The sequence below is a fragment of the Rosa chinensis genome, chromosome 3 (assembly GCF_002994745.2).
Source record: "Rosa chinensis cultivar Old Blush chromosome 3, RchiOBHm-V2, whole genome shotgun sequence".
Lineage (NCBI taxonomy): Eukaryota > Viridiplantae > Streptophyta > Magnoliopsida > Rosales > Rosaceae > Rosa > Rosa chinensis.
The window spans coordinates 21,839,756-21,853,963 of record NC_037090.1 but is presented as its reverse complement, the minus strand read 5'-3'; the positions used below and the strand labels follow the sequence as shown (position 1 = coordinate 21,853,963).

Sequence of the window (14,208 nt, the reverse complement as noted above, 5' to 3'; positions counted from 1 at the left end):
AATTGTGTTTACTTTTAGTCACTTTGAATATGTGTACAATAAGTTCTAGAAAATAATCTGTTTGCGACGGATTTTCTCCTCGGTTAGGTCAAGTAGGCATGCAGTATGTTGTTTCGGGGGTCTAGACTTTTGTGTATGTAATTTTCTAGTGGTGATTTAGTATAGCTGTGCGAATATATAAATATTCATTCTCTTAAAAAAAGAATATAGAAATTGTTCTAGGTTCGATGTAAAGAGGCTAATGGAAACATAGAGGATGATGAGCGATGCAGTTGTTGTTGCGTTCGGGTTCCTTCAATGAATAAATGAGTTTGGTTAAGACTTTAGGAAATAAAAAATATAAATACTAAATTTGGAGGTTTGAATGAATAAATGAAGAAAACCATCATAATCTGATGATCGTTAGGGCTGTAAATAGGCTCGATATAGCTCGTATTCGGCTCGATTTTAGCTCATTCAGCTCGTGTTCGTAAGATAAATGAGCCGAGTATGAGCTCAATATTAGGCTCGACAAAAAAAGGAGCCGAGCTTGAATAATGATATATTCGGCTCGTCTACCTCATGAGTAGCTCGAATTTGTTAAAGCTCGACGTTTGTTAAAACTCAACTCCTGAAAATTTATAGTATAATAAAAATATAATTTTTCTGATCTCAAATCTTTAATTCCTTTTATTAAATTCCTTTTCAATTGGAAGAGAATCTGAGATTTTAAGTAAAATATATTACAATAAAGTCAAAAGGGATTTATGTGATGGTTAGCTATCAAATTTTGGATTATTATTTTAAATTTTCTTTCTTCCTTTTTTAATTTTTAAATTTAAAGTCAAATGAACTTAGCCGAACCTTATTTAAGCTCGATCTTCTCCAATAAATCGAGCCAAGCCGAGCCTAGCTAGGGCTTAAGAAAAATATTCAAGCCGAGCCGAGCTTGAGCATGGAAAAAAAAAATTCAAGCTTTAGCCCAGCTCGAGCTCGATAAAAAATAAATGAGCCGAACATGATCACCCTGGTATTCACTTCTACTCGGCTCATTTACACCCCAAAATTGATCGTTCCATAATTTCTGTATATTCTTAAATTGGAGTTTTGGGCTTGAGTATATCCAAAATTGTTAGACCCGTAATTTTGGGCCCCAAAGCTAAAAACACCCCACTCAACCAGAGAGAGAGAGAGAGAGAGCGAGAGCCGAGAGCCGAGAGGCCGAGAGAGACTGAGAATTACCCCGGGTTGCTTGCTGATACGAAATCAAATCCTCCCAAAACCAATTTGTTGATGAGAAGAAAGGGTATGAATCCTCAACTTGGTTAATTTCTTCATTCCAAATTGGCTATGCATTTGTTCTACTTTATCGTTTCACTAGCAATTACTCTCTCTTTGGTTGAGCTATACTCTGAACTTGGATTTTTCTTCGTTTGAGTTCCTTATGCATTAACAGCTTCTTGTGGGTTTGAGTTCCTTATGCATTAACAGCTTCTTGCTCACAAGAAACTGTGTGTCTGGGTATAATCATTTTCAATTCCTTTCCCAAAAAAGTTGCTCTTTTATCAACTGAATTTGGGGGCTAAACTGGGTGAAAGAGGGCGTCAGAAGATTCTGGGTTAGCTTAAAAAAACGTGGGTTCTTATGAATGAGAGTCGAGATGAATGCCCAGTTCTTGTCAGAATCCCATTTGCTGAATGTATGCTCTACTTTTTGTTGCTTGTTTGTTGTTCCCAATGAATACCATTACTTGGTGTTTGTTAAGAAATTTGGCTATTGCAGAATGATTATATAGAAGAACCGTTATTCGAGAACTGTCCCTCTTACAGAAACATTTCCATTTTCTGTTCTTTTTATCACCCAATGTTTAAATAAATTGGATCTTTAGGGTTATATTTTCCATATGACTGTTTTAGATATGGGGTGTATGTAGGGTAAGAGTTCAAGTGCCCTACATAATCTAGTTTATACTTAAGCTGGTAGTTGGTCATTTGCTATTGGTGAAGCGAACCAAGCGATTTCATAGTTTGAAACTCAAAAGGTAACAAGAACTCTGATGTGATCGGCTGTTCTGTTGCAGTTATCAATTATGCAATAATCTGACCATTATATAAGAAGTTCCTGGAATACGAGAATGCTATTTTTAATTTGTAATTCTTGAGCTCTGTTTTACTCATGACCTCATTTTATGCTGATTATTATCACCCGACTGGTATAATATCCAGTATGTATTACAATTTCATGCTGCTAATAATATGGTTTATTTTGTTCATCTGCAGATACCATGATGTGGTCGAGATATGTCTATAGTGTGTAATGCTTCAATGGAGTCTCCTGTAAGCTACCCGAAGCTCTTCATTTTATTTTCTATAGCTTTTTGTTCTTGTCGAATTTATTTGTTATGTCATACTTGGGACACAGGGTACACAAAACTTGCTTTCTCCACTATTCTTCTTTCTGGGTTTGGTATGTTGCAATGACACAGTAACACATTTGATTTCTATGAAAATCAGTAGTTTACAAATTAATGACTTAGTAGTTAGTACATAGAATCGAACGACCTAGAAATTTTGTGTTTTTTGTTCAAAATGTTATGTTATTTTGTTTTCCTTTTTCAATATTTAGTATGTTGCAATGACACAGTAACACATTTGATTTCTATGAAAATCAGTAGTTTACAAATTAATGACTTAGTAGTTAGTACATAGAATCGAACGACCTAGAAATTTTGTGTTTTTTGTTCAAAATGTTATGTTATTTTGTTTTCCTTTTTCAGTATTTATATTGTAAACCTGTTATTTCTAATTTTCAATTAACAATTTTATTTGTTTCAGAATTGTGAAAGAAGGGCTCCTAGCAGGATTGGGGACAGATCAAACAGTGATGTTGTGGTGAGGATACGAACACAGGATGCCCGGGATGAATGGTTTTATTGTCACTCCAACATCCTCATAGAAAAGAGCAAGTATTTTGCTGATCGCCTCTCCGATAGTTGGCCAACTTGTCAAATTCTTGACTCGCGCAACTGTGTTGAGGTTTACTGCCAGGATTCAGACTTTGACTACCATGTCAGTGTTCTCCGTCTTCTCTACGTCTTAGTAGATGGCTCAGTTGATGACATGTGCCATGGTGTTAAAAATGCCCTTGGCATTCTCCAGGTGGCTGTCAAGCTTGAATGTCCCCAAATCATCACTGCTTGTGTGAAGTACTTGGAAGCAGTCTCCTGGGAAGAGTCTGAGGAGGAGGAGATATTAAAAATCATACCGCGCATGGGCCCGCAAGCCGAACCTATTCTTGACCGCCTCCAACCAGTCACTCAATCTGCCATCATGGGGATTTTTTTCTCAACCATCCGGTTCGCCACATCTTCCCCTCCTCCAATCATGAATGATCTCAAGACTTCAGCCCAGGAGCAGCTTGAGTACATGCTAACTGAAGATGATGATGCCCCTCTTTTGGCAGCTGATGATGAGATAAAGTCTGAGGTAAAAGAATGTGCAAAGAGACTATTTGAAAGATTCAATTATCAGTTAGAAGCTTTGTTATGCGAAATGGAATCATTTTCTGATGGGGGAAAGATACTATCATTTCAATCGCTTTTGTCAGATTTGTCATGGGCATGCCAGATTTTAACTAAGTTGGAAATTATGAGGGAATTTGTCTGCAATTGGACAGATGCATCAGATAAAATAGTTATGGTCGTCAAGCATGCGAGTCCAACAGCTGAGTTAATTGAGACAAAGCTTAAGGTTATTGAGGTTGCAGCAAAGGTTCTAGAGGCAATAGGTTATGGCACTGTGATTTTGCCAACTGCAAAACGGCTTCATATGGTCAATGTATGGCTTCCGTTTGTGAGGGTTACAAAACCTTTTATCGATTCTGCAGTGGCAGCTACTGATGATGATGCTCCGGCATTTAAAATGGATGGTGAACTGTGGCAATCCTTGGAATCCACATTTGTTTCCCTAATTCTTGCACTGCCATCCACTGAGCAGGCAGAGATATTGACTGAATGGTTACAGAATGAGCATATTGGATATCCTGACCTGACTGAAGCATTTGAGGTGTGGTGTTACAGATCCAAGGTTGCAAAAAGAAGACTATCAGTGATTGCTGTGAATCATGACAAGATCGGTACACATTAGATAAGATATCTATTCTATTGACTTTTTCAACCTGTCTAGTAGGACATCTAACTTTTGAACATCCTTTCCTAAACCACTATATTCACAAAATCTAAAATGGAGAGAGGATACATGAATATGAGAATAGCAATATGTTTAGGGAAGTTGCCCTATTTTGAACCAATTCAATGTAAATTGTGGTTTAGGGTGTCATGTCATTTGATTTTGGTCCTGTAAGGTCTGATTAATTGTAAAAATTGTAATTGATGGAGTCTGAAAGTTATGAGGCAATGAAAATCAAGGTGTTTACTCATATATCCGTTGTTGAATTTGATTGCGAGTATGGATACCTTATTTGAGCAGGGACACGAGTTAGAACTTTAGGTATGCTCTGTCGGGCACTTGGGTTCACATGGGATTGTTCTGCAGACTCATCCTGAGGAGATATTTGATGGGAAAATTAATATAAGACTTGATCGGTAAGACTAGTGTGCATTAGTAAACCACACTAGAAATATTAGGGCTGGGTTCGGTACGGTACCGGACCTTCAAGTCCAATACCACCTACCGTACCAGAACTTATTGGTACACAAAATGTAGTACCACTACCGGCCACAAAAGTCGGTATACCGACTTCTCGGTACCGGTTGGTATCGGTTGGTATCGGTTGGTTGGGCCTCCAACCGAGTTTAAGATTGGGCCAGCTTTCAGCTTTGGCCCAAATGGAAATTTTCAATCCCTAACCTGTCAACAAGTGAAAAACTGAAAGCACATAAAAAACAATCAATTAACTTCTATGAATTTAAACTTATAACTCTCATACACAAATGTAAATCAATCAAAAAACTTATAACAAAAATCCCAAACCATACACAAATGTAAATCAATCAAAAAACTTATAACTCTCAGTCTCTCATTCTCTCACATCTACTTCAGTTCATCACTTACACTCATCAGTTCATCACTTCATAATTCATATCATCACTTACAGTTCATCTCATCATCACCTCATATCATCATTTACAGTTCACACAAATGAATAAATCATACAATAACAAAGCGGACAATAGTTTAAAACAAAGTTTTCAAAGACTCAAATTTCATCTCATCGTCACTTCATATTTGCTTGTTGTGCTCCCTGCCTCACTCAAAGACTCAAACTTTCTGCAAATCAATTTTAGTTGAAAAGAATTAGAATGCTGGCAATTCTGCAGATTCAATCAATGAAGAAGAATTTAGGAAGTTTTTGCAATTTCTAACGTTGAACAAGAAAGCTCACGATGTTGGCTGCTGCCTGCTATGCATCAGCTTGTGTAGAGCTGAGACTGGTCAATGATGACTCTATTCCTTGATTAAAAGCATTGCTGCAAAATAACAAAGACAAGGTTAAAAATAATATCATGATTCATAAAATAAGAAACAAACAATATAAGTAGCTTACCCCTCTCAAGTTCCTCCAAAGTGTGATACATTTCAAAATAGGGTCTTCTGCAATGATAGCCTTGTCAATCTCAGTTTGCAATGATCCAAATAAACTTGAAAAAAGAATCAAACAAAACAGACAAGCATCAAACATTTTAATAATTGCAGAAAAAAGAAACAAACATCAAACATTGTGATATTAACACAAACATCAAACATATATATAATATATAACATTTTCATCATTTAACTTTACAAGGAATAACCTTCTGTCCGATCAAAACAATTTTTGCAAGAAGTGCATGATTGCTTATTAAACACATATACTGATATACCAACAATTCAAGAGTTTGTCTAAAACAAACTCGAAAACATATTCAGCCGAGTTTAGATGGTTTCTCTTGCAAACCCTTCACTTTTCTCAGTAACCTATCAAGTATCAATTGCTAAGAAAACAAATTTGCAGGTTAATGCAGTAAATGAGAATATGGCAAAGCAACCCAGAAAACATATAATCACAACAACCCAGCATTAAACACATTGGAAAATAAAGATGTGCAAAGTGATAACAATTCATCTATGATAACTTGATAAGTCAGAAGCTCTCGAATCATCTCTAGTCAAAACCCAGAAAACATATAATCACAACAACCCAGTAAAGATTTTTTACATATCAGATTATAAGAAAACATGTCAAGAACATTGCAAAAAACAGATACACCATATATTCAAATTGATAATATATGACAAACTGGGTAGATCGAAGTCTCGAACCTCAACAATCCAAAATAATTGAAGCACCGAGCTCCTACTCACCAGCAGTACTGCAACAATTGATCGACTGATGTGAATCGAATCGCTTTGATGTGAAATGAAATCGAATGGGTCGAGGGATTCGATTCTTCGAACTGAGGCTCGAGTTTGAGAGAGAGAGAGACTGAGGGAATGGTAGAGAGATGGACTGAGTTACTGAGGGATTAGGGATCGGATTAGGAGTTTGGATTTGGACCAAGAGTTTGAGAGGCAGAGGCTCAGGTCCATTTTCGATCGGGTTCGAGAGAGAGAGAGAGAGAGAGAGTGAGAGACGAGGTGAGTCTCCAGATTGGAGAGAGGCGGAGACTGAGAGAGTCAGAGAGTGAGAGAGGGATCGATGTATTTGGGATTAGGGTTTTCCAAGTTTAATCTAACGGTTGTTGGAATAAAACAGAAAAATATCAACGGCTATGATTGATTGTAAAATAAATATTTAAATTAATTAAATATTATATTAAATATACGGTACGGTACGGTATACCGTGGTTTATTAAAATTCAATACCGATACCGTACCAAGTATAGTATATCGGTACGGTTGTACCGTACCACAATGTCGGTAACCGAAGTGGCTGGTAACCGAATCCCTTGGTTCGGGACGGACACGGTTGGCTGGTTTGGATCGGTTGGATTTGCCAGCCCTAAGAAATATCTCATACAAGTAGTACTCAACTTGATTCACCATTATGATATTGGAAAGCCTTGGCATAGAAGTAATCTTAAAACAGCTTCTAGTAAAGCAAGTAGGTTGTGTTTTATCTTTAAATAAACAATATGTTGCTTCCAAATACTTGGATGATAGAGATTTGTTATTCTTGCTTTTTGTATGGAGCTTGCACCGCAGATTTCCCATGTACACTTTTCTTCCCAAAGTTGTCCCTCTCTGCATCTTAAAACTCCTTTATCCATTTTCCATAAGCAGAAGATACACGTCAATCCTCGTTAATGCATTATAAAATCTCACACATTAAAATATTGCTACCAATATTTTTATACTTTTTCTAGTTTGAGGGATATGCACTGTTATATTGCAAGACGTTCTTTAATACGCTTGCTTTCCAAGTATAAGGTTTCCCCAATATATTATAGTTACAGTTACATGTTCTAGAAACTGTCTACTTTCTTAGATAGGACTAAAATTCGAGAATTGAACTTTAAATTTAACATTTCGGTAAGATATACTTTAAAATTTGAGAACTAAACTCTAAATTTTAACATTTCGAGACAAACTTATTCTAAAGAAGTGAAGTTAGAGCCTTATTCGAGAAGTAGGGAGGATTGATCAAGGGGCATGTATATTGCAGTGAAGCATCTGTAGAAGAAGCACGCTTATACCAAATTCAGGTCCCATGTCTGTACTATTTCAGTTTAGCTGATACCTACCACTGACCCAAAAGAAAGAAAGAAAAGGGTACACTAGCATACATGCCCGGTTACTTAACATCAAATTATCAATATATATTGGTATACCCATATCACTTAACTAAGGTTTTACACCAATCCATCTATCCATCACCAAATTATCAATATATATTGGTATACCCATATCACTTAACTAAGGTTTTACACCAATCCATCTATCCATCACCAAAACTTACAAAATAATATACAATCCTCAACCATATGCTCTCAAATCCTAAGCTGTCTAAGATCTGAAATGGTTATATGCAGAAGTATATACCTATACTAAGTAAATTCTTCTTTCTATACACTACCATATGCATTCCCTTGTTCCCAAAGTTTAGAGGGCATCATAGAAAGAAAATTAATATTGGGAAGACCAAAAGCTATGACATGAATGTGTATCCCCTGCCAAGCTTCTTCGAGGTGGTCATCTTATTTGAGATATCAGGCCACAAAGTCTGGCAACAATTGTGCTACGAACCTCTTTCGATTCTGAATGTCGATGCTTTCGAATCCGGCAGAAGAGTGAGGAGCTGAACTGTTCATGGTACCAAACTGATCATTTGGTTCTCCAATGTGATCAACTCTTCTCCCCAATTGAATGTTTTGGTTTGGGAGAAAAGTTTGGTGATGGGCACCAGACAAGGAGAGGTTTTCACAATGAGGAAGACCAAGAGTGAGAGAGACACCATTGCCTGAGAACCGTGGTGTGAATTGGTCTGCATCGAACCTCCCAATTTCACCAATTGGGTATTGCCCGAAATTCCCAATAAAATTGGTCTGTCCTCCCATGAATGAGTAGCCATCTCTGCTCTGCCTCTCATCCCCAAATTTCATAGAAACTTGCTCATTGCTCACCTCTTGAGGCTTGACATCCATATGGTTCATCATACTATTTGGGGAATGCATTAATTCAGTGCTCCTTGGCTTCTTTGGACTACCTTGTGTGATGCCATCCAATTCTGATGACCCGATGAGGCTGAATCCGGACTGGTTCCGAACAATGTTTGTGGGAGATGTTGAAGCTGAGGACATTGACATTGACATTGATGGAGGAGCAGCAATATGATTTGTGGAAGTCTCTTGTTTGGAATTGAAAGTACTATTGGTTTGGTTCTGATCAGTAGCAGGACTTCTCTCTTGTGGAGGTGTGGACTTTGATGCAGAATCCTCATTGCTCTTGCTCATCTTCTCAGATGATCCATTGAGCTCATTCTCCTTGACTTCCTCCAAGTACATTTCTTCCACCATTGGCTTCCACAGACGAACTCGAGCATTTATAAACCAATTTGAAACCTGCATAATAATCAGTACTGATAAGTTTGAATACAATATCCCTGGAATTAAAAATTCTTCCGTACAACCATTGTATACAATCCCTCTCTGGCATCCAGAACTCGTGTACTAGTCACACAATCACTTCTTGTGAAAGAATGACTATACAATGCTCTCAAGGAAATAATTCTGACCTAAATGAGTAAACATATAAAATGTGCAAAGGTATTACCTGGCTCCTAGTAAGCCCGGTTTGTTTTGCAAGCATGTGCTTGTCTGAATCCTTTGGATAGCTGCAACCGAAAATTCAGTCGCTGTTAGTCCTTAGTACTGAAACATGAATGTGACAGGCAATTGAGACTAATTCAGAGATATAATTATGAGAGTGCTTACGGGTGCAGAAAATGTTCGAAAAGCCAAGCGCGAAGAACAGAAACAGATCTTTCGGGCAATCCTCTTTGGGGTCTCCAAGCATTGTGCTGGATCATTCCCAACTGTTGGAGGGCTCTTTGCTGCCTGAGCTGGTGGTCAACATATTTGAGCCTTGAACCTTCAATCTTCCCCCCACTGCAATCCTCTTCGCCTAAGCTCTTGTTGGCGGCTCGAATTTGGTTTGTTATTGCATCTTTCAAGCACCTGAACTGCTTTGAGATTGTTTGAAGTGCAAGAGCAGTGTATGTTCTTGCTGAACCAATCCCGGATGCTTGCTCGAACGACGAAATTACCATTTGCATCTGGCGATGGTACTGTCTGTACCTTTGATCCACCTAATTCAATCAACAAACAAAATTGTTACCCTCTCTGTTGCTAGCATGTAAGAATTTAGAAGTTCCTTTAGAAGAAATAGGTTAAAGCTTCTGAATATACTGATGGTAAAACAACGCAAAAATGACCGTTTTAACTGCATCTAACAACATGTTCATGACAGGAGACACCAAAACCCCCCCACTAGCATTGAGAAACCCCTCAATCATCATCAAGTAGTAGTAGTACTAAACTATAGTAATAAACTATGCGAGAAATTAAATATTAATATGCATACCTCATCAAGCATGCTGATGAGCTTTCCCTTCTTCATCTGAATTTCCTGCCTCTCTGCAGTGCTTAGCTCTACAGCACGCTTCCCACTATCTTGATCACCGCCGATCGAACCATCTCCGGCGGCCGCCATAGAAGACTCGGCCATGGCCTTACTCTGGTTCCCATTACCCTTCTTAGGCAAGTCAGACCTCATCCCATTTCCAACGTTCACAACCTCATCAAGAAGCTCCTGTGCAGCCTTCAAGTACTTGGAGCTCAGCAACACGCTCTGCATACCCGAAACCCCATTAGTCACACCCGAAGCCGAAGAGTTGGAACCGCTCGAAACCCGGATATCCTCACCAGTCGGGACTTCCCGATCAGAACCACGGAAGGACCCGAACCCGGGCTGCTGGGACGACAGACTCAAGGACAGACCCTGCTGGGCGCGTGGGGTTTCACGCGCGGAAGGGTCGATTGAGTTCCAGAGCGCGTACTGAGTCTGAATGCGAGGCATGAAGGCGTGGAGAGCAGCCATGTCGTGGTGGGGATGCATGGACTGCGAGTTACTGGGGTCCTGAGAGGACACGGTCGGGAGCGGTATGCCGACAAATTGCTGGGTGTGGGAGGGCGGCGCGTGGGGGAGAGTGGAGCCTTGAGCGAGTGGATTGGCCCCAGCAGAGTTGAGGAAGACAAGCTGGTTAGTCGCTGCCGACGGTGACTGTTGCTGTTGAGTAGAATCCGAGTACTGGACGTAACCGCCGTGGTTCATGAGAACCAGAGTCTGCAAGCCGCCGTCGGGGGGTTGGATTTCCGAGTTACCGTGAAAGTACGTCGCCATCTAAAGTCGATCTTGTGTTGCTGATCAGTGGAGATTGATGTGTTTCTGTTGTTGTTATTGTTGTTGTTGTTGTTGAGGTTCACTTCACTGAAAAGAGACTACGTTAGTAGAATAAGGGCTTGATCACATCATCACACACACACCCAACTAACCCAATGGAAATTAACAAACACCAACACACGACCAAATGAACCACGCCACACTCTCTCTCTCTCTCTCTCTCTCTCTCTCTCTCTCTCTCTCTCTCTCTCTCTCTCTCTCTCTCTCTCTCTCTCTCTCTCTCTCTCTCTACCATGCATATAAGTATAGGTATATCTGTCTGTGTATGTAGTTGGAGTGAAACGATTTGTAACTTGTGAATCTAAGGAAGTCAATTATGTCCATGGATTTAGGAAGTGAAGGGATTGGTGGGAAAAAGATCGAAGATGGATCAAATATAAGCATATATCTGATCAGGTCGTACACTGATCGGATACTCAAGGTCTGGGTTCAAATCTCCTCCCCTCTTTTGACCTCAGCCGTAAACCAAAACAGATCGGAATAGGGTTTCGGCTTCTGGGTGTTGTTTCTTGATCATCAAGCAGCTAGAGATTTACTGCTCGAAGAAGTAAGAGAAAGGGAGAGTAGGATATGGAGCTGTGTTGGCTTTATATGGAGATAAAGAGATATGGAAAGAGAGAGAGAGAGAGAGAGAGAGGTCGGGTGATTGAGAAAGAGAGAGAGTGAGTGAAAGGGAATTGATTATAGTATTTGTTGAATAAAAATATTAGTACCTGCTGGTGTGATTGAAATCTGATGAGTATACACGTGCTTCATGATCACAATCTCTGCACTGCAAAGGAAAGAAGAATTTCACTAACAATGACACAAAATCCATGAAAGGTTTCGAGAGAGAGAAAGAGAGGAAGGGAGGGAGCTAGAGACCGGCGACTATAAGCAGTTATAGCTACAAAACATGAGAGGTACATAGATATGGAAGGATTGACATATACATGAAAAGAGAATTGAAGCACCAAACCAACCTACCTGTCTATAACCATGTGTGATCTGTATATCTATCAATGGAATATTGGGATTTATGATTTATCAGTCCCTTCAATTCACAAACATAATATAGAGAGAGAGAGAGAAAGAGAGAGCGAAAGAGAGAGAGCTAATAGGGTAAAGCAAACTCTGTCAGACTCAAAATCTCTGCAACTTCCCCCACTGAAAAGGAAAAAAGGAAGTAAAGAGAGAGATGGGGTTAAAAAGGCAGCTGATAGAGAAAAAGAGACCCATCTTTATTTATCACTACCTCATTATCCACACATTTATGATCATGACTGCCATTATTTTTTTCTTGTAACAAAAATAAAAAATAAAAATAAAAATTTTGGTTTAATTCTATGACAATTATATTAGTATTAGTTTTTAATTTCTCACTTTTTTGGGTGAAGTACCTGCGAATTGATCAAAACTGGAGAGAGAGCTTGTGATTTGACCCTCCCTTTTCAAATCATTTGATGCAGCCAGGCACCCTTTGATGAGAAACAGAGAACTTTTTCAGAGAGAGAGAGAGAGAGAGAGAGAGAGAGATGGATGGAAATGGGCGTGCTGTTTTAACCAAAATTATGTATAAAAATATGAAGAAAATTTATTTATTTCATCAAAGTTTGTCAGAAGATACAAACAGCTGAAAAACGAGGAAACGTCTCCTTCCGCACCAGAGCTTAATAAAAATAAAAGGGAGGAAGGAAGATAATGAAGAAGGGGGATGTGGAAGGGTCCTATTCTTTCATTCAATATTAAATATCTGCTTGTCTTTTTCATACTGCATATAATTTGTTTTCTAACGTTTTATTTTGTGATATTTTTTTGTGGTTGGATTCCAGAGTTTGAAGATAAAGCAATTAAATTGCCAAGGAAACACAGGACCAACCACCATAACCCCCACTTTAATGCTCATGAAGGTAAGGTGTGTTTGTCTTTATTATTTACCCCGCATATAAAGCATACCTCAATACATGCATGAGTAGAGAATAACCAATTACCAATTTTAATTATTAATGCATGTGTAATCCAATTTGAGTCCTTGGTGCACGTCTCTTTTTATTAAAATTCTAAATATATTTTTTTTACGTGTATATATATGCGCTAAATTAAGATGTCCTTCAAATAATGAGTTCGATGTTTTTTTTTTTTTTTTTTTGGAAAGGACGAGTTAGATGTTTAAACTTTGAGTTAGGATTAATCAATCTAGTGTGCAAAGCTTTGGAGTTTTAGTTTAGGGCATGGGATTTTGTTTTAGTGTTTCTCGTTAAACAACGACAAGCATGGCTTGTGGTCTACTATTATACCGATATTATCTTAACTCAACCACCCGATAGGGATTGAGTTTTAATCACAAAAGGGCTCAGTACAATTGAGTGTGTGTCACCTACTTATAAGTTATCTTATCTTTTGTCACTTTTTTAATATGGGATATTTCTTCTCCATACCCCCTCACGTGCAACCTAAATCTAGGTCTGCACGTGAAATCAATTAACAAATCCCACACAAATCACGTAATAATCTAAGGCCCACATCAGACACTTGGTAACAATCCAATTGGAATATTTTCGATAGCCAATTCAATGAACTCAAATAGGGTCCATGACAATTGGAGACGTGATTGGAAATGGACCCGCTCTAATATCATGTTAAATAGTGACAACTGTGGCCTGTGACTTACAATTGTACCGATATTGTCCAAACTTAACCACTCATTAAGTATTGGGTTTTAATCACAAAAAACCTCAGTACAATTGGGTATGAGCCACCTACTTATAAGTTATATTATAAGGCTCCTTTTTTTTTTTTTTTTTTGAAAGGATTAAGGGTATGAGCCTTATAAATGCTCATTAAAAATTCGTTAGAATTAGAAAAGAATAATAAGAAACAGAAACTTACGGCCTTCATTCAAAATAAATAAAAAACTGCGAAAACCCCTAAAAGAAACACTCGAGGGTACAGAACAATAATAACAAATTAATAACTTTAAATAATTACCCCTTCACTCAATAGCAGGCAGTACACCCTGGAAGGACAGAAAACAACTGCCTAATTAATTAAGAATTAATCCCACCTACACAAGCCCCATTTTCGATTTCCCAAACCTAAATTCCCCTGAAGTTTTCCATCACCATCTGTAACAATGATGGTATCAGAATCAACTGTGACAAAACTTTGATGTTCCTGATGTTAAGAGGACGGACAGCACCATTTATCTTTGAAAAAAATAATACGACATTCATTTTCACAATCAACAGGCACCATCAACATATAATAATATAGGGTTTCTGGAGTAGTGAGA

The 14,208-nt window shown here is 38.4% G+C and overlaps 2 protein-coding genes and 1 long non-coding RNA gene across 9 annotated transcripts; 1 reads left to right on the top strand and 2 right to left on the bottom strand.

Moving 5' to 3' along the window:
* Positions 1-1,135: 1,135 nt before the first annotated feature.
* Positions 1,136-4,418, top strand: LOC112192833 (BTB/POZ domain-containing protein At3g05675). Its single transcript, XM_024332719.2, has 3 exons — positions 1,136-1,285; positions 2,259-2,315; positions 2,814-4,418. Exons 2-3 carry the CDS (start codon positions 2,280-2,282, stop codon positions 4,122-4,124), a joined length of 1,347 nt encoding a protein of 448 aa, XP_024188487.1. The 5' UTR covers positions 1,136-1,285; positions 2,259-2,279; the 3' UTR covers positions 4,125-4,418.
* Positions 4,419-5,017: 599 nt separating this feature from the next.
* LOC121052098 lies at positions 5,018-6,619 on the bottom strand. 4 transcript variants are annotated; one of them, XR_005807976.1, is made up of 4 exons: positions 6,300-6,619; positions 5,545-5,638; positions 5,364-5,467; positions 5,018-5,267 (listed from the first exon to the last, which is right to left on the bottom strand). It is a non-coding gene; the product is annotated as an uncharacterized LOC121052098 (long non-coding RNA). The 4 variants fall into 4 exon arrangements; XR_005807974.1 differs by having other exon boundaries at positions 5,545-5,591; XR_005807975.1 differs by having other exon boundaries at positions 6,342-6,619.
* Positions 6,620-7,843: 1,224 nt separating this feature from the next.
* LOC112195029 (BEL1-like homeodomain protein 1) lies at positions 7,844-12,476 on the bottom strand. 4 transcript variants are annotated; one of them, XM_040515897.1, is made up of 7 exons: positions 12,317-12,476; positions 11,904-12,083; positions 11,651-11,709; positions 10,059-10,975; positions 9,410-9,783; positions 9,249-9,309; positions 7,844-9,037 (listed from the first exon to the last, which is right to left on the bottom strand). In XM_040515897.1, the coding sequence occupies exons 4-7, from the start codon at positions 10,875-10,877 to the stop codon at positions 8,186-8,188; spliced, it is 2,106 nt and encodes a 701-aa protein (XP_040371831.1). In that variant the 5' UTR covers positions 10,878-10,975; positions 11,651-11,709; positions 11,904-12,083; positions 12,317-12,476; the 3' UTR covers positions 7,844-8,185. The 4 variants fall into 4 exon arrangements, with proteins under 4 accessions (XP_040371831.1, XP_024191106.1, XP_024191109.1 ...); XM_024335338.2 differs by having other exon boundaries at positions 10,059-10,964; XM_024335341.2 differs by lacking the exon at positions 11,904-12,083 and having other exon boundaries at positions 12,317-12,466.
* Between the last annotated feature and the right edge of the window lie 1,732 nt (positions 12,477-14,208).